The sequence below is a fragment of the Tursiops truncatus genome, chromosome 11 (genome assembly GCF_011762595.2).
Source record: "Tursiops truncatus isolate mTurTru1 chromosome 11, mTurTru1.mat.Y, whole genome shotgun sequence".
In the NCBI taxonomy this organism is placed as follows: domain Eukaryota; kingdom Metazoa; phylum Chordata; class Mammalia; order Artiodactyla; family Delphinidae; genus Tursiops; species Tursiops truncatus.
Window position 1 is genome coordinate 31739994 of NC_047044.1, and position 18660 is coordinate 31758653.

The 18660-nt window shown below is 36.6% G+C and overlaps 2 protein-coding genes across 14 annotated transcripts in view; one reads left to right on the plus strand and one right to left on the minus strand.

Annotated features, from left to right (window-relative positions):
* Positions 1-8936, plus strand: part of CEP290 (centrosomal protein 290) — a 100859-nt gene extending 91923 nt beyond the window's left edge. For 6 of the 7 annotated variants that reach the window (XM_033866271.2, XM_033866275.2, XM_033866274.2 and 3 more), the window contains 3 exons: positions 327-421; positions 3331-3410; positions 4375-8936. In XM_033866271.2, coding sequence (XP_033722162.1) covers positions 327-421; positions 3331-3410; positions 4375-4620 — 421 coding nt within the window. In that variant the 3' untranslated portion in view covers positions 4621-8936. Of the gene's footprint in view, positions 1-326; positions 422-3330; positions 3411-4374 lie in introns of those variants that run through there. The other variant, XR_012324272.1, reaches the window with a different exon arrangement.
* Positions 3633-17012, minus strand: RLIG1 (RNA 5'-phosphate and 3'-OH ligase 1). 7 transcript variants are annotated; one of them, XM_073788367.1, is made up of 8 exons: positions 16754-16892; positions 13618-13735; positions 12415-12511; positions 10907-11002; positions 10013-10129; positions 8187-8384; positions 6858-7027; positions 3633-5561 (listed from the first exon to the last, which is right to left on the minus strand). In XM_073788367.1, the coding sequence occupies exons 2-8, from the start codon at positions 13687-13689 to the stop codon at positions 5373-5375; spliced, it is 939 nt and encodes a 312-aa protein (XP_073644468.1). In that variant the 5' UTR covers positions 13690-13735; positions 16754-16892; the 3' UTR covers positions 3633-5372. The 7 variants fall into 7 exon arrangements, with proteins under 7 accessions (XP_073644468.1, XP_019807958.1, XP_073644469.1 ...); XM_033866279.2 differs by lacking the exon at positions 12415-12511 and adding an exon at positions 5680-5806 and having other exon boundaries at positions 5335-5561; positions 16754-16998; XM_019952399.2 differs by lacking the exon at positions 12415-12511 and having other exon boundaries at positions 16754-16994.
* Between the last annotated feature and the right edge of the window lie 1648 nt (positions 17013-18660).

Sequence of the window (18660 nt, forward strand, 5' to 3'; positions counted from 1 at the left end):
CCTTAGCTTCCAAAGGCAAATGTTAATTGAAATGAGGAAAAAAATTCTTCCAAGGCTCTGTGTAGCGTACTTTTGTGAGGCTCCTCCCTGCAAGAGAAAAACTACTCTTGAAAATGACATCAGATCAGATTTTAAGAACATGAAGGATTTTGATTCTCTGATCTCTGAGAATGGTAGCATTGCAGCAGGGAGAGTAAATGGACAAATGTTTACCTTTATAAATATCAGCAAGTTCTAAGCACTGTACATCACACAATTAAAGAAATGCTCATGTATTTTGTGGAGCAATGTCTGTCTTTTTTTAACACATTATCATTGTGTTCTAGATTAGCTAACAGACAGCTGGAAAAAGAAAAAGAAGAATTAATCCATCAGATAGAAGTTAACAAAGACCAGAATGGACCTCAAAGCACCATACCCGGTAGTATATTTTTTAACACACTCATAGCATGTTAGATAACCCAAGTTTTTGAATTAGGGTTTGCCTTTCTTGTTTGTTCACACATTTCTGATAACTGTCTTCCTTTTATAAAATCAAATCCTTGATTTAAGTTTTTAAAGCTGTCTCTGTCTTCCACAAAACAATATTCCCACTGAGCCCTTTGAGTTGTCTGTAATATTGAGTAGCAAGTATTCAAGTGTCTTTCTCCTTGTATTCCATCTGGATGTTACGGATTTAACCATGATACAATGCTAAGTAATAAATATTGGGTCTGTTACAATGCTAAGTAATAAATATTGGGTCTGTTGCTTCCAGTTTCTCAGTATAGGCCCTTTTAAGCCCTTTGAACATTTTCTTCTAAATGTTACTTTCATCTTGTTATTAATTTAAAAACTAAATGTATATAAGTAAACATTGCCTATATCCTTTCTTTTTTCCTTTTACAAAGTAAAAAAGTCTATCCTACCCTCTTCCATTTGCATTCAAAAGTGATTACTAATCATTCCCCTGTTCCTGTGTGCATAGGTATGCACATATACACATAGGTATGTAATGTATATGTATATGCGTGAACACACATACAGTGAATAGTTGATCCTCATTATTTGCAGATTCTGTATTTGCATATTCACCTACTCAGTAAATTTACTTGTAACCCCAAATCAGTACTGTGTGGTACTTTTGCAGACATACACACAGAGCAGTGAAAAATTTAAGTTCTATGATCCACACTTTCCTAGATGAGATTCAGCAAGGTGATGCTCTGCATTGTTTCAGCTCTCATACAAGGATGACCAGAGGAAGAGACAACAGGCGGCACTGCTGCACAGGGCAGGAACCTCTGGTTCTGGGACCAGCTGGACTGGGTTTAAATTTCAGCTCTGATGCCTGTCATTAGGGCAGCCTCAGGAGTCACTTGATACTTCCCAACCTTGTTCTCTCCTGTATAACAAAGAAAATAGGACCTACCAGGATGAGTTGTTTCCAGGATTTAAGATTATGAAATCTATGTGAGATGTATGTGTATGTAGGTTTATTTTCCCTAAGAGCAGTGGTTCAGTATTCACTAATTCATTGTTCATGTTGACTTTATAGAACATAACTACTGCAAATAATAAGAATCGATTGTTTGTATGCATATTGTATTTGATAGCTTTTATGAAAATGCCAAATTCTGTTCCAAAGGGTTATACTAATTTATATCTAAACAGTTTTTGACTATTTCACATAGCTTTTCAATATCCTACCAAGTAGTCTTGTTGCTACTTTGTATTAAGGCTGTCATGTATGAGTCATTCCAGACACTGTGCTAAATGCTTTACAAGCGTTGTATAATTTAATTCTTATAGCTCTGAATTTTGAGTACCTCTGTCTCCATTCTACCTGTGTTAAACAGATTCAAAGCAGCTAGGAAGTGGCAGAGGCAGGATGAAGCCTAAATCTGTGAAACTCCAAAGCTCCTTGCCATTTCCTGCTATTGACCATTAGACTGCCTCCTCTCTTGGTGACTATAAGTACATACGTAAACCTCTCTTGATAACATCTCTTCCAGCAGCCAGCTTGGTGTACTAAACCAGACACAGCACCAAAGAGCAGTTAATGCTGTTGATGTTAGGCAAGTTCTCTTTCTAAACCTCAGTTTCCCGAGAAGGAATTTCTGAACCCTCATTTCCTCATCTTCTATTTAAAAATAAGGATATCTACCAAAGACTGTTAAGGCTCAAAATCAAACCAAAACTTTTTTGGAAATTTTAAAGCACTATTTAAGTATACGTGATCATTAAGCTAACTTTTGGAAAGTGCTATACATAATAATCACTTTTACTGCATAATTTCATTACCAAGCTATGTAATGTATAGCATCCCACTGATTAAGACAACTCAATATAGCACTCCAGTGATCAAAAATCAACTCTAAAAAAATCATTAGTACTTTCTGCAGAGGTGAGGGAAGCTTTGAAAAGTATGAGGAAAATATTTGTCTCCAACTTACAGTAATTGGAGGACCATTCCAAGGTCACCTTAATAGAATATGCTTCCTGTCCCATTCATGAAAATGTATTTGCTGACCATTATTTTCTCAAAATTCAGCATTATTTTAAAAATTTTACCCCTCAATGGATGTAAAATATGACCACATGACACATTATATGCAGTTTAAAGAAAGTATGTTTCTAGCAAAGATGGCAATTAAAGCAAAAATACTATTGCCCATTGATTCTCATTATAAAATTAGAGATATGTTAACTCTGGGGGAAATCAATAAATTAAAGCCCTTGTGCTTTTTATGTTTTCCTACCAAAATATCAGGACTTATTCATCTTTGTGTTATCCATCCTGCCCAGCACATTTTTCACATAGTATTGGGTTGGCCAAAAAGTTCGTTCAGGTTTTTCTATAACCTCTTACGGAAAAACCCAAATGAACTTTTTGGCCAACCCAATAATTACAGTAAATACGCACTGAAGTACACGGAATAGTCAAAGCTGTTGGGTAACAGGAGCATTTGGCCACCTTATGGTTGTAGCCCCTTCCCTAACAGTCTACTTATTCTAATGTTGTACTATTAGCACCTAACAGATTTTCTCGGTTCTAGAATTTTTCTCTGAAAATAATGGTTTCTTCCATGTAAAAAATCAACCCGGATCTATACTTCTAACAAACATCTAACGTATGCCTCTTCTCTTTGTCTGCTTATGGAATTATAATACCTGATATAGAGGTAGCATACAGAATTCACAGCCTGAAAAGTGTTTCAACAATAAAAGACAACATTTTCCAGGCTCTAGTTTCATAAATTTCCTCCTTATCCTCTAAAAGAAGTCCTTTATCTTGAACTCATTCAGAGTGGGAAAAGCTTAGTCTAATTTTCACTTTTTTGGAGACAGATCCTGATCAACTAAAGGAAAAGGTCAAAGATCTAGAGACACAGCTCAAAACCTCAGATCTAGAAAAGCAGCATTTGAAGGTAACTATTTTAATTATAGTATTATAAATGTTTTGTGAAAACAGCTGTTGAAAACTGTTTTTATGCTCACCATCTCTGAGTTTTAAGTATGTATCCTAAATATTCCTGGGATCACATTTTATACTTACATTTAACCTTGATATTACAAAGTTGATATATTCATCTGACTGTATTAAAAATATTTATTAAAACAGAACCATCAAAAAATTGAGACAAATAGGATTAAAGAGTAAATTATTTTTAATTGTCACAAATATAGCTCATTATTTTAATATTTTTCTAAGTTTTGGGTCACATTGGGAAATGTCTTTTATTTCCTTCAGAAATTCTTTTCAGGAATAGTTTCCTTAAAGAAAGATATTTGATATGCTTTATCTCTTTAAGAATCTGTAAACAGAACGAAAGAGCATAAATATGAAAATTAACTAGTGATCACTGGCTATTCTACATGGTCATTAAAGCTCAAATTGTTCCTTTACCAGATGCCTAACTTTTAGCCAGGCAGAAGCCCAACAGTTTACCTGATCATAAATATATTTATAACAAGTGACCATTATTCATTGAAAATCAGATATTTGTAAAGAAAATACAAGTAAAGCCTAACCAAAGAATCTTAACCAAAATAACTTCAATGTTGTGAATAGCCAAGTTTTTTGATTGCCTCATTGAGAGTATCTTAATATTCTTTTGGAGAAAGATTAAATCCCTCTGATTTAAGAGCTGATAAATTTTAGTCCAAGACCAGGACATAACTTAGAGAACAAATAATTTGACAGTTAACAAGTTAGTTACTTACACTGTACAATGAAACCTTATTAATAAAATCTTAAGAAAATACTTCTGCCATGAATTTGACTATTCAGGTTACTTTGGCTTTCATGTTTGTAATTAATCTCTTTAGTTCACACCTAAGGAATGTATTTTTTCCTATATATACCTTTTAAAGATAATATGTTCTTATTAGGAGGAAATAAAAAAGCTGAAAAAAGAACTGGAAAATTTTGATCCTTCATTTTTTGAAGAAATCGAAGATCTGAAGTATAATTACAAAGAAGAAGTGAAAAAAAATATTCTCTTAGAAGAGAAGTTAAAAAAGCTTTCTGAACAATTTGGAGTTGAATTAACTAGTCCTGTTGCTGCTTCTGAAGAGTCTGAAGATGAAGAGGAGGAAAATCCTGTTAATTTCCCACATACTAAGGGCCACCTCTAACTATAGTTTTATTTAACTGTTTATTAACTTTATAAGTTAAAATTCCATCTGGAAGTTCCATCGGGAAATCAGGCAAGTCTCTGACCTACATGATTTCCTTCCCAATACCTTGTACCTTTACCTAAATTGGAATTTTTAGTAAATAAAATTATACGAAAATTTCAACGTATTAGAAAAGTGTATTTTTGAAGACTTTTAGGATAAGTTATATTTGTCAAATAGGCAATGATCTATGGTGAATTCCTATACATTCATAATGTTTTAAGTTTCTTAAACATTTAAAACGGGGGTTTTATATATACTTACATATTCTCAAATTATATATGTGTGTGTGTGTATATATAGATAAAAATACATTATGAAGTTGAGCCATAAGTTTTCTTAAATGTCTAGCAGTATTAAATTCAGCTTAAACTATTTAATTTTTAAAGTAAACGGTCCAGAACTGTTGGTTTGTCTTTTATGCTACTACCCATGTATAATGGACTGAATCTAACCTTTGTACAAGCTGGGCAGCTTACTATTATATTTTAAATTCCAGAGGTTAAAAACTCACTTGCTGTTTCTCAATAAAATTTTGAATAGATATTTGCAGGTGGGAAATTCATTTCTTCAAATGCTAGAAGACATGATGCTATATTAGACAGTGAACAATAAATAGAAACTCAGATATTTTTACCTTCTAAACATGGCAGAGTATTCAATATTGAAATATAATAACAAAGAAGCTGGTTTTTAATTGCATTTCCAGTTTATACATTGAGTATTATATCTTTGAGCCTACCAAATTTCTGATTATCTATTTTTGAAAAGTGATTAAATAAACACTTAGCATCAAAGGCATACACATAATTGTTCAGATTCATGTTGATAATAACTGGTTTTGAATTCATATAGGTATCTGGGATTGGCCAGCATAAACCAAGATGATGGCGATGGACCTGAAAAGAAAAACAAAAAAGGGCATTAGCTTTTAGCCTGTATTATCTTCATTCACTTACAAATCTTTTGAGTGCCTACTATCTCCCAGGCACTATTTAAGGCTCCATGTCATCTTACCCTTTTTTTTTTTCATAGCTGTTCTCCTGACATATTACATATTTACTTGCTTATTGTCTATCTTCCCCATTAGAATGTAAGCTTCATGAAGGCAGAGACATTGTTTTGTTGACTCTATTTCCAGCACCTGGAAACATGCCAGGAACATAATCAGGGGCTCCATAAAAATGTAATGAATAATAGAGTCTATTGCTGAGTGCAGAAGTTAGCCAGTTGAAAAATGTGGGCGGAAGGCATTCTAACCAAAAGAAATACCATGTGATAGAATCGTGTTTTTGCCCTGGTTGCATTTAGTTAAGAACATACACAGCGTGGGTGTGTTTGGGAGATGGGGGTAAAGAGTTCTGGAAGTCTGAGCTGGGGCCAGATCATGAAAAATCTTAATGTCACTGAACACTTTTACTCAGGGAAGTAGTATTCTCATTCATTTGTGAAGCATGGACAGGACAGGGATAAGACTGAAAGATAACGCTGAGGAGGGTGACAAAATAATTCAGGCATGAATCTTGTTTTAAATTAAAATCAACAGCCAACTGGTTGGTAAGAAGTACACAGATGCAAGAGATGAGACTCTTTTAGAACTGATAATTGGATATAGGAAGTGATGGAGAGAGGGGTTAAAAATGATATCTAAGTTTTTGGCTTCAGTGAATTGTTTGGAGTTGGGGTTGGTCCAAACTGGACTAGGGTCCAGTTTTGAACATTACAAACTAGAACCTATGTGAAATCCAACAGACAAGTCCAGGAGACAGAAAGGGTGCAAAGGGTAAAAGAATTCATTCTGTATATATTAACTGTCACCTTGGCACTCTTTTAACTCAACGAATTCTATAATCAGGTACCTTTGAGAAATGCTGCGTTAAACTAAGTTATTAGTACAGATGTCTTAGAGAACACTAATGTTCAACATGAATTTCCAAGAAGGCAATACATAGTATGCAGGGTTTTCCGGACATTTTCATCACTTTAATTCTGAAGCACATCTAGAAGAACCAACGCCCCACAGAATAAATACATATTGGGAAACACAACTTTATCATATAAAGATGGTGGCATGTGAGATGAAGAAATTAAATTACTGCATATCAGAATTACTGCAATTTGTAGAGCATTTTAGTGCCACTTCTACTTTAAGAACATAAAATGACATAATCCCACTAATTATTTTCTGCCATTACCTTGATTAAACAGCCATCACTGCAGTGCCACACTATTCCTTCAATTTTACCCTCTCTGCAACCTTCAAACCAGGACAACAGATCATTGTGCTTCAAAGTAGGTAGATTTCTTATTTGAAATGCTCCATGCGGTATAAGAAGATGTAACGGATGCTTCTTGCTTCCTAACCCTAAAATTGTAAAACTTTGCCATTAGCCATACAGAAGTTTCAAAAAGAATGAGGAAATTTCTCCCGCCAAATTAAAAAAAGCCTCTAAAACATTGAGGAATAAATTTACCAAAAAGTTTAATTCCTTGAACAGAGACAAGTGCCCTCACTCAAAAGTCGGCACCTTATCCCATTAAATCTAAATTCCACCTTTGTGTGCTCTATACCAGGAATTGGCAAACTATGACCTTCGACTAAACCCAGCCAGGTGCCTGTTTTTGTAAATTGTTTCAATGGAACACAGCCAACCCATTCATTTAAGTACTCTCTATGGCCTGTTTCAGAGATATGGCCCCAAAATCCTAAATATTTACTGTCTAGCCTTTTATAGAAAAGTCCACCAACTGCTGCTCTACACCATTAGCCACAATTCAACTATCATTCAGTATTTACCAAACAGCCACGCTGTATCTGATAACTTGTATAATTACTGTCTTAGATTCTTTTCACCTGCCAATCAGTCTGCTTCTGATCTCTATATAGGATTTTGCTATTCCAGCTTTAATGACCTTGGGTCTGTCTTCATCCCTGGGTTAACAATACTCCATAGTGCCCTCAGGACTTGTACTCAAATCATCATGGTGTATATTCTAATGCTTGATATGCTATTCATTGCTAATTCTTTTATTTACTTTACTCCTAGCTGTTAATTAATGCTAACTAATTACCTAGCCATGAAAAGGAACCTAAGTGGCCATCAACAGATGAATGGATAAAGATATGGGGTGTGTGTACACACACACACACACACACACACACACACACACACACACACACACACACACACACACACACACACACACACACACACACACACACACACACACACACACACACACACACACACACACACACAGAAAATGGAATAAAACTCAGCCATAAAAACAGAATGAAATCCTGCCAATTGCAACAACATGGATAGACCTAAAGGATATTATGCTAAATGAAAGAAGAAAAGACAAATACTGTATGATTTCACTTATATATGGAATCTAAAAACCAAAACAAATAACTCAAGTTTATTAGTCATTTCTTTAGTGTGTATTTTTTTCCAGTTGAACCTAGGAAGTTTTCTTTAAAAATGACTACTGTAACTAAACAAGAAAAAGGCTTTACTCACCATATGGGTTTCCATTAATATTGGTTCCTATAAGCTCCAGTGTTTGTTCTAACAGATCTGAGAGTGGCACTGCACTAATTTCCAAAAGACCAGGATCATCAGAATGATGCCTCAGTACCAGGGCGATTTCAAATTCATAATTTACTACAGAGGAATGCCAGCAATACTGTTTGTTGTTTTTCTCCACTGGTACCCAACCTATCATTTAAAGAAAGAAGTGTTTTTTATTGCACTGTTTTTCTTTGGATTAAGACCTAAGGTAATTTTAATTTTTGTTGCAAATTCTCTGTATTTTCTGGGTGTTCTATCACACATAGGTATCACTTTTAACATCAGTGGAAATGTTAGCAGTTTTACTACTTTGTAAATCATAATCTTTTTCTTTAATCATAAGGTCTCATTCTTGATTCTGCTGAGGAATTAACCTGTTTGATTAGTCACTTCGGAGCACTCAGCATTATTTTAATAGAAAATTCACATTTTCAATAAGAATTGAGCACCATTCTAAGACACAGCACCAAAACCTTTTTTTAAATTAAGTTTTCTCTCTACCTTCTCTCCAGTTTCAGGGACGATAGACAGATGCAAGTGTTCTGCAATTTACTGTATTGTTCCAGTATTTATTGAACAATTTATTGATTCTACATTTATTGAATGTTACTGCTATTCCCTTCCTAACTACTGATGGCAGATTAGGCTTCTTTGTTGTGGAGAATTCCTTACCGAAAAAAAAAAAAAAAAAAAGACAAACTAGGGCATAAACACTACTATGACCGTCACATCTTTGGCATTCATTATTCACCCAGATTACTATAATAACCTCTTTGCTGATCTACTATCTCCCTTGTAATTCTATTTCAAGAATTTAAATTTAGTTATGCTGTAGCTCTACTTAATAATCATCTTCAGGATAAATTTCAAACTTCTTCAGATGGAATATAAACCCCTTTAAGATCTGAGCCCATTCCACATCTCCAGCCTCTACTTTTATAGCTTCAAGTGTCATACACTCTAAACATTCCAGCCACAATAAGGTGTTATTAAAAATTTCTCAAAGACTCCATGATCTCTCCCCTTCGTGGGAGTTTGCCTAAGCTGACCTTCTCCCTTCCTTCGCCAACTAACTTCCTGTTTCTTAAGCTTCAGTTTCAATGTCCACTCTCCTTAGAAGCCTCCTCTAACCACCACAGGTTGAACTAGGAGTTCTTCCTCTTTTCTCCAATTGTACCCTGTGTATTATTTCCTTTTAGTTCTTAAATCATACTATTATTGGTAGATTCTTCCTATTGTCTAAAAGATCATCAAAGATCATCAAGGATAAAGGTTCTGATCCTCCTCACTTTTGCATTACCAAAATCAAAGAGTACTTTGCACATTATAGGTTCTTTTAATCTGGAGTTATCCTTCTACTCAGCACACTTCTGCAAAATTTTCTCATCTCCAGAAAAACTACTGTGAGACACCTATTTTCACTTCCCTTCGAGACAGTCTTCTAGGATCTTTGCAAAAAATATATACATATTTTTATCCCCAGTCTAAAAAGTAAAAAGCTTAATATCCCATTTCAGATTAGAACATACCGTCATCGTGACAACACTTCAAGGCTATTCCCACACTCAATGCTTTATTAATCTTCACAGACTACAGGTAGTAAACTGTCCACCTGAGAAAAGATTCTAAACTTGAGAGGAAGTTCTTGATATGAAACATCTTTGGTATCGTTAAACTTAAATTAGACTTAGAAAATTTGTGCTATACAGATAAATACCATGAAGAACCATATTAAAATTAAGTTCTGTAATTTCCAATTGAATGTATAATAATACCAGGAATGTGTCCATTTTCATCAGGCATTGGATTCCCATTTAATTGTTCTATTTCCTTCGCTGGTATCCAGCACTCTGGAACAGGTTTGAAGTCCTCCTCAACATTCCAAAAAAATTCTAAAAGAGTTAAATAATCTTATGTGTGGCGATACTTTAAAAAAATACATATAACACTGAACAAATTCAAAGTGGGAACAGCTAATGAACCCCATAATGCCAGGTATCATATAATTAGTCTCCATTCACTACCACCACAATGTGACTACTTCTCAGGGTTAAGGTACTAACACTTTAAATTTTCAATTTTGAACCCACCACTATCTGTAACAGTAGTAACAGTCTAACTAAAGCAACCAATGTTCCAGCATGTGTAATTTATGGTAAATTTTTAATGCACTATGAATATAAATATATAAAGATTATATGTATGAATGAGTGGATATATAACAATAAATGTATGTATCTACTTATATAATATTTAGAAGTATCTACTGTAATAATTAAAAATATTAATACTCCTTTGAGATTTGTGCCTGATTTATAAAATTACCCATTTGTCTCTTAGGTAGACAAAACCAAAATGTGTCACTCATTATATATATATATATGTGTGTGTGTATATGTATGTATACACACACACAATAATTTGTATGTTTTAATAAAATGGACATGCTACAATGAAGAGTCACAGAAGTGTTAGGAAAATATTTTGAAATATTTTTCAAGAATATGCTTTTACATATAAAGATATTCAATTGTAATTTTTTCTTTTCCCAAAGTGCTTAAATTGTAAAGAAGCATATAATATAAAGAACACCATAGCAAGAAATAAGCCAAAAATTTCAACTTAAATCATGAAAAGCTTTAAAAAAAGAAAAAAAAGGACCCACTAACCTTTAGAGTTTTGTTTTGAATGTAGAAAATTTTTAAACCTTTTCTCAGCTAGTTTGTTAGGTTTTCTATCTAGCCGAGCCCAAAGGTATGGCTGACCTAAAAAATAATGAAAGGAAAAAAAAAAGTTTAAGAGGCAAACAATAAAATTTATCTTGAAAGACATTTCCGTATAAAATTTTTGAATAAACGGTAGGAGTCATCTCCTCTAAGAGAAGCAACCCAGAAGACAAAGGGAGATAAGCAGTATAACAGACATCCTACCTAACAGTACCTGATGTATAAGACTTAAGTCTTTGGTTAGCGAGTGATGGGGATGAGATGAAAAGCAAATGTGACTCTTTCATAAGGACATTCCACAGCCATATTTTATTAGAAACTAGCAACTGTGAGAAACCGAAGCTACCTCTATACTAAATGGAAACATAACCAGAAAATTGTATTCACACTTCCCCTGAAACCGAACTATGTGCTATGAGGGTTAATTCCCAAAAATGTGGAGTGAGGCTAAACTGTTTTGCATGGCTCTGACCCCTGGGGTCAAGGCAAGAAACATTGATTAATAGCAATGCTTTACAGTCAGGGATCTGAGAAGTTTCAGGGAGGGTGCCAGCACTCTTTATTGACAACAGTGAGGCTAATGAGTTGCACCTGGTCTCAGTGAGACTCCTGGAGGGCTGATGTTGAGGCTGGTTACTTAGCAGGAAGATACCTTCAGGGCCAGCAAAATATAAAAATCCCCAGCTGAGACTCCATTTCAGACTCCGGTTTCTGAGGTGTTCCCTGTCTATATCAGTGGTGGTCCCTGCTTTAAGAAAGTGTGTCCTGCCTGGATTTGTCAGGAAGGTGGGGGAGGAGTCGGGGTGGGGGACCATAGAAGCTTTCACCTGGTCTCACCAGATGCTTTGCTGTCAGAGTCTTTAGTTGTGACGCGCATCCTTTTAATGCCTTTGCTGCACTGCCTATCCTTTACCTGTAATAAACTGTGAATCTGCAAGCACTTTCACTCTGGGTTCTGTAAGTTCTCTTTAGCAATCCAATCTTGTTTAACTGCTACCATTATACATGATTACACATATGATGCACACTGAAGTTTCTTAATATAAGTCTAAAAAAATCTTTTAGTTTCTTCAAACATATAAATCAGAGACTTATCTTAAAAATTACTGATTAAAGTTTGGTTTAGGCACTATATATTACTCATTAGCTATACCAATAAATAATATGAAGAACCAGATTAAAACTACATTGTCATTTCTGTTGAATGGACCTTTTGTTCTTTTCACAATAAACATAAAAGAACGCACTGCACTCACACCCATTAAGATGGCTACTATCAAAAAAATAGAAAGAAACAAGTGTTGGTGAGGATATGGAGAAGCTGGAACCCTTCTGAAGCCCTGCTAGGAATGTAAATACTGCAGCTGCTACAGAAAACAGTATGACAGTTCCTCAAAAAATTTTAAAAAGAATTAGTATATGATCCAGGAGTTCCATTTTTTGATACATACCCCAAAGAATTGAAAGCAGGGACTCAGATATTTGTACACCATGTTCATAGCACCACTGTTCCCAACAGCCAACAGATGGAAGCATCCCAAGTACACACTGATGGATGAATGGTATATACACACAATTATGTAGTATATACAAACTTGTGGTATATACATACAATGAAATATTATTCATCCTTTTATAAAGGACGGAAATTCTGACATGTACTACAACATGGATGACTCTTGAGGACAATATGCTAAGTGAAATAAGCCAGCCACAAAAAGACAACTACTGTTAAGACTCCACTTATATGAGTTACCTAGAGTAGTCAAAACCCTACAGACAAAGTAGAATGGTGTCTGGAAGAAGGTGGGGATGCTGAGCTGTTTAATGGGTAGGAAGTTTCAGTCTTGCAAGATGAAAAGAGTTCTGGAGATGAATGTGTCGATAGCAGCACAACGATGAGAACGGTACACACCACTGAACTGTACACTTAAAAATGGTTAACATGGTAAATTTTATGTCATATGTATTTTATCACAATTAAACATGAAAAAAGATGCACTTCAGAAGAGATTTCCTGATATAAAGAATGTGTTCAATATGCATTTAACTGTTCTATTTCTCTTGCTGGAATTGAGAGGTAATTTCACTATCCAGAAAAAAAATCACAAAGATTATTTCTCTCTTTTCAATGCATTTTTTTCCTTAACATAGTTGACAATTTCTATTTGAGTTTAAAGTATATTAAAATGAAATAAATTAGAGACATTGCCAATAGTAATAAAAACAATGGAATCAGCACTGGGACCAGTGGAATAAGAACAAGCTTTAGGGTCAGATAAACCCTATTACCAGTTGAGCCTTCATTAATTATATGGTCTCGAACAAATTATTTACATTCTCTGAGCTTCAGTTTCCGTTTCTGTGAAATGGAGAGGCTTATTGTGCAAATTAGAGATAACACATATAAAGCATTTATCATACTGTCTGGCCCTTAATGGGTATTAAGTAAATATTAGTTATCGTTCCTTCTTCCCCCAAGAGAAAGATACAATGATATAATAAATAAGTATAATGTACCAATCGTGATTTTATTATTTTCCTATTATACTTAGGTTTCCAAGGGTTTATGAAGAGCAATGCCCCATTTCAGATATATATAGTTTAAGTGACTAAGAAAAATAAGTAATATTTGTAGTACAGTTTTATATTACCTTTGTAAGTAGTAACATAACAACATGTTCCATCCACTTTTTCTGTTGGAATTGCACTGTGTATATCTGCATCTAATGCCTTGTGACTTATAGTTTCAGTTGCCAAAACTTTAAATGGCTTAAAAAAGAGAAAGAGAAAACTGGTTTAAGATAAATAGCCTCTATACCTTCACACACACTCTTACCTGGAAGTTCTTAATTTCACTAGCTCTAAGGGATGATCACCAGTTTATCCTTCAAAATATTTCTCCTGTGAAGTTGCTACAAATCACCCACTCCCCTTCTGTGCTATCATAGCAATACATGTTTTTCCACACAGATTTGTAATCAGAGTCGACTTGAACAACACAGGTTTGAACTGCATGAGACCACTTATATGCAGATTTTTTTTTCAATAGTAAATACTGCAGTACTACACATTCAAGGTTGGTTGAATCCTGGATGCAGAGCCCTGGTTATGGAGGAAACTCGAATATGAGGGCCAACCACAAGTTATACTCGGATTTTCCACTGCTGTATGATCCAAGCCCCTAACCCTGGCATTGCTCATGGGTCAACTGTATTCACATGTTTCTTTAACCACCATAATAAGCTTGACAACAGGAACCATGTCCTATGCAGAGCTGCATCCCTAGCACAGGTGTTAAGTGTGTTCAGTCATTTACTTGACAATTATTTGCTAAATGCCTCCTATGGGTTAAGTATTGTCCTCAGCACTGGGATAGAGGTGAACAAAAAAGGACCTGCCTTTGGTGGAAGGTTCATTTTAAGGAGGGAGATGATAACAGCAACAAAATGTATATAGTACAATGTTAGCTATGATAAGTGCTGAGGAGAAAAACAAATGGGGACCCTTTCAGCTTTATCAGTAGTGAACTGTTTGCATATTTAACTTACAGTTTTTCTACTGTCAGGAAGACAAGCCAAGAGTATCAAGAATGGAGGAAAAGACATTTTCTAGGATTCCTACCAACTTTTTATCTGTAATTTATTTTCATTTATGAGAAAAGACTATGCCACTGTTTTACAGTCTAAATTATCTGAAGTAATACTCACCTTACATAATGTGAAAAAACATTGTACAATATAAACATACTGGTGTGATAGGCTTAAGACTAAAAAATGAAGTACTGTTTCAGAGTCTGGCAAACTTAGGAAATTAGCCCCACTCTGGTACTGATTCAGTATTTTTAAGATAAAGCTGAATGGTTAGGGATTTATCAGTAACTTATAACACTGGTTCAGAGGATATCAATTTAACCTGTGGCAGTAGGACCAAGGTTTGGCCCAATAGCTCTCCGCGTGTGTGTGTGTGTTTAAATTTATCAAAGATTCTAGGGAGATGACTTTATGGAGTTCTTGATAAGGACAAATATCCCTTCCATAAGAATGAATTACCTACCACTCCATGCTACTGACATGTCCAAAGGACAGCATAAGATACCAAGGGGTACGCAAAGTTCTCCTTCTCTGTCACTTAAATCTTTAAACTCTGACTGGAAACAGAAGGCATGTGTGTATAAAAAGTAATAGCTAGTATCAACTGAGTGATCCTCTACAATTTCTTGGTAGGGGAAATCACTAGAATAAGTAAGCTGATGAAAGATTTCATAGAGAACTTCTGATTCTAAATTTTTAAAATCCTGGAAGTGATCCAGGCAGGGTGCGTAGCCTGAGCATAGAGACAGGATTGTGCTTGCTATGTTCACAGGATGAAACAGACTTTGCTAGAACAGATATGTCACTTTAAGTAGGCACCTCTGTCACAAACACACATGGCATTTTTCACTACACTGAGCTCAGGCACCTCACTGTGGGCCTAACAGGCACTTTACAACTGGGCCTGATTAATGAGAATCCTTGAATTGCAGTTAAGAATTTGAATGCTATGCTATAAACAACACTATAAGCTATACTTGACTGCAGAGGGACAAGAGAAGGGGCTTATTTTCCTGGTGGAGAGTGCTTTTACAAACTACTCGCCTCCCACCCACAACATACAAAGTTGAGGATCACAGCTAGAGCGAACCACTATTCAGGATGCCATTGTTTCGTATGAATTAAGTTTGTTAGGGCTTAAAAAATAAAATCTTGACAACTACTGCTACAGACATTTAGTAGTAACTGCAGGGTTTTGACTAGGAAAGAATAATGATGATCATTCTCAGTGGCAAGAAAGAACAATTTAGTGCAAGAAGGGCGTAAAATATTAAGAACTATAATAGCGGTGGCAGTGAGATGTTATAAGGTAAAAAGCATCAAGGTAAATGGAAAGCTGGCATGAAATGACACCAGGGTTTATCCAGTGCCTACCATGTGTCAGGTCCTAAAAACTGGGACTAGAAATAACACAGCAGTCTTGGCCTTAAAAGTCTTTTAGCCTGGGAGACAAGAAGGCCAGTGTGAACGATGTTAACGGGACGTGGAGGTGGAGTCAAATGCACCCAACCGATAAGTGGTGATTTTGCTATCAAGGACTTTACTATGTATTAAAGAGTTATCCTGATACAGGACCATTCACCAGTATTTATTAAGGGCCCTCTCCATGTGTAAAACACGTTGCTGCGAGAATAGAAAACCTTGAGATAGAAACACCAAAATTAGAATCAAGTAGTTAATTACTGGTAACAATACACGAGGTCTGATCTTTAGTGACCTATTTAGGTTAGTTGTCAACACTGTCATCGGTTCCCAGGTTTGAACAGGTGAAGCAAGTCTTCTAAAATCTCCACTTTGACACCACACTCGTGAAAAGTAGGAAAGCTTGTTTTGCGGTGACTATACGACTACTTAAGGGACTTTCCTCAAAAGGTGGTAACCCAAGAAGAAAGGAACATTATTGAAGATGCGGGTTTTCAATTTCCATGCGATGGCAAGTTTGAATCGCCGGATCAGAAAAATTCTCCCGCAGATTCCCTCCCTTGCAACTAAGAAGGTACAAGAACCTGGAGCTCGGGGCGTAGAAGACCCGTACCCTAGACCGCCCCAGCGAAACCTGCAAACCGCCCCCGCCCCCGCCCCCAGTCTACAGGGCGGCTCCACCGCGCCTGGGAGCCCTCTCCGAATTCAAACGCAGCCCGCGCCGCGGGGAGCAGCCCACCCATGGCCGCCCCGCAGGCCCCGCGCTCCTCGGTACCTGATGCTCCCTTTTGGTGGAAGGCTCCTCTTTCACCTCCGTCACAAACACACACGGCATTTTCCGCTGCACCGAGCCCAGGCGCCTCATGGTGGGTCCACAGGCAGTGCGAGTGGAAAGCGCGCTTACGAACAGCGCCGGGTCCGTACCAGGACAACATCCACAGCAGTCAGCCGAGTTGCTCAAGCCACGCACGTTCCGCGCGCTGGCCCAACGGCCGCGCTCCCGCGTCCCCCGGCAGCGAGGGGGGCCGGGACGCACGCCCGGAAGCGGCCTCCTGGCCGCGGAGCCTTCTGGAAGTTGTAGTGCGGAAACAAAAGGTACCTCCGTGTGTGCTCTCGCGAGCGTCCCTCAGGGTTGTGATGACATTGAAAACACAAAGATCCGTTTCTGGTGTGTGTGTATTAGTAGCCGATGATATTTATGAAAATTAAATGTATGAAGTGATAAGTAATGAGTGATTTTAGGTGGCGATTTAACACCATTTTGATGAAACCGATTTGCCTGTTCCCTTTAATATGTTCCTGGGAGAAGCACTGTAGAAGCTTAGAAATATCCGGAGACATCTCAAGGCGAAATGAAAAGTAATTCCCCTGGAAAAATGTTAGAAAACGCTACAATTAAAACATCTAGGACCCTCCCAAAAAAGAAAAATTATCGTTTGTATTACGCCTCATTGTGCGGCATAATATGGTCATAATTGGTTCTGGTGTCTTTTCCAGAGTGAATGCAAAGTGTAGCCTTAGACCAATCCAAAACCACACGAATACCAACATTCAGCTTTCAATCTCCATCTTTCATAGGAACCTCATTTACCTTAGTTAAGTATGAGCTCCAACAGAGTCCGAATGGCTTGAGTACTTGTCGTCAATCACCTGCAGAGGTAAAAACAGCTTTGACTTATTGCTCAAAAGAACTTTGGAGGGTAAGTAATGACAGTCAATGACTGAATAAAAATTAATAAATATTCAATATTTAGTAATAGTAGCCTTTCTATCTCATTGAAGCTAGTAGTCCGTAGTAGGAGAGTTTTGATTACTGCCATCTTTTATGTGTCTGGACAATGCCCAGGTCTCATTCCTATAATTGTCTTATCTGCAGGTATCAGACTGCCCAGCAGTTTCCCGATTTAGCCCTCATGAAATTAAACGACTATATCTCACTTGGAGTTTTCCATGTATAAGGAAATTCCCAAAGAATAAAATAACCCTCCGAAAAATTCACTGGTTTTTGATTGCTGGATTCAGAGGGGAGGGATGGAAGAGATTTGCTGTATAAAAGTATTTACTTTCTCTTCTGCTGTCTTTGATTTTCTCATAGGAAAAATAAATTAAATAAATAAATAAGGGAGTTGGGGGCGAAAACACCTGATGTGAGATCCTGGGACCAGAAACGTCTTAGCATTTTGTAGTCAAAAACCAGTGACTTTGTTCCTCCAGAAGAATCCTAAAAAGCAGCTTGTTTCATTGGTCTCAACGAGACAACAATTAAATAACCGTCACAACTCTCAACTGTCATTTCCCAAACTGCCACAGTCTTTTAGTTCCAACATTCTGTCATTTCTGAGAAAAGATCATCTTGCAAAACATTCCACTTGCTGTTTGAAAGTAGCAGCAAAGCTAACCATTTTTTAGGAAGCACTCTATTTCTAGAAATAGAGTGATTTCATCAGTGCCTGGAGCAAAGCTTCTGGCTTCTGGCAGAAACAGGGGAGTCCAACACAGGGGACAGCCACAGAACCCATTTACAGTTACAATCTGGACTCCTACTCTCTCTGATGGGTAGCAGCCAACCCCTTTGCCCAATTCTCGTAAGTCTGAAGAGTCAGCAAGGAGTGACTACCAGCCCCAGTACTTAAAGTGGTGTTAACACAAACTGGAAGAAAGCCTTTTTTCTCTCATGTGTTA

Bases quoted from the DNA above. Each gene is read 5' to 3' on its own strand.
- RLIG1 (XM_019952399.2), bottom strand. From the start codon at position 16,843: ATGAGGCGCCTGGGCTCGGTGCAGCGGAAAATGCCGTGTGTGTTTGTG. The intron at 8,385-10,012 runs GTATTATTATAC...TTTAAATGATAG, and splicing joins TGAAAATGGACACATTCCTG to GTTGGGTACCAGTGGAGAAA. The intron at 7,028-8,186 runs GTGAGTAAAGCC...TTACAATTTTAG, and splicing joins TATTAATGGAAACCCATATG to GGTTAGGAAGCAAGAAGCAT.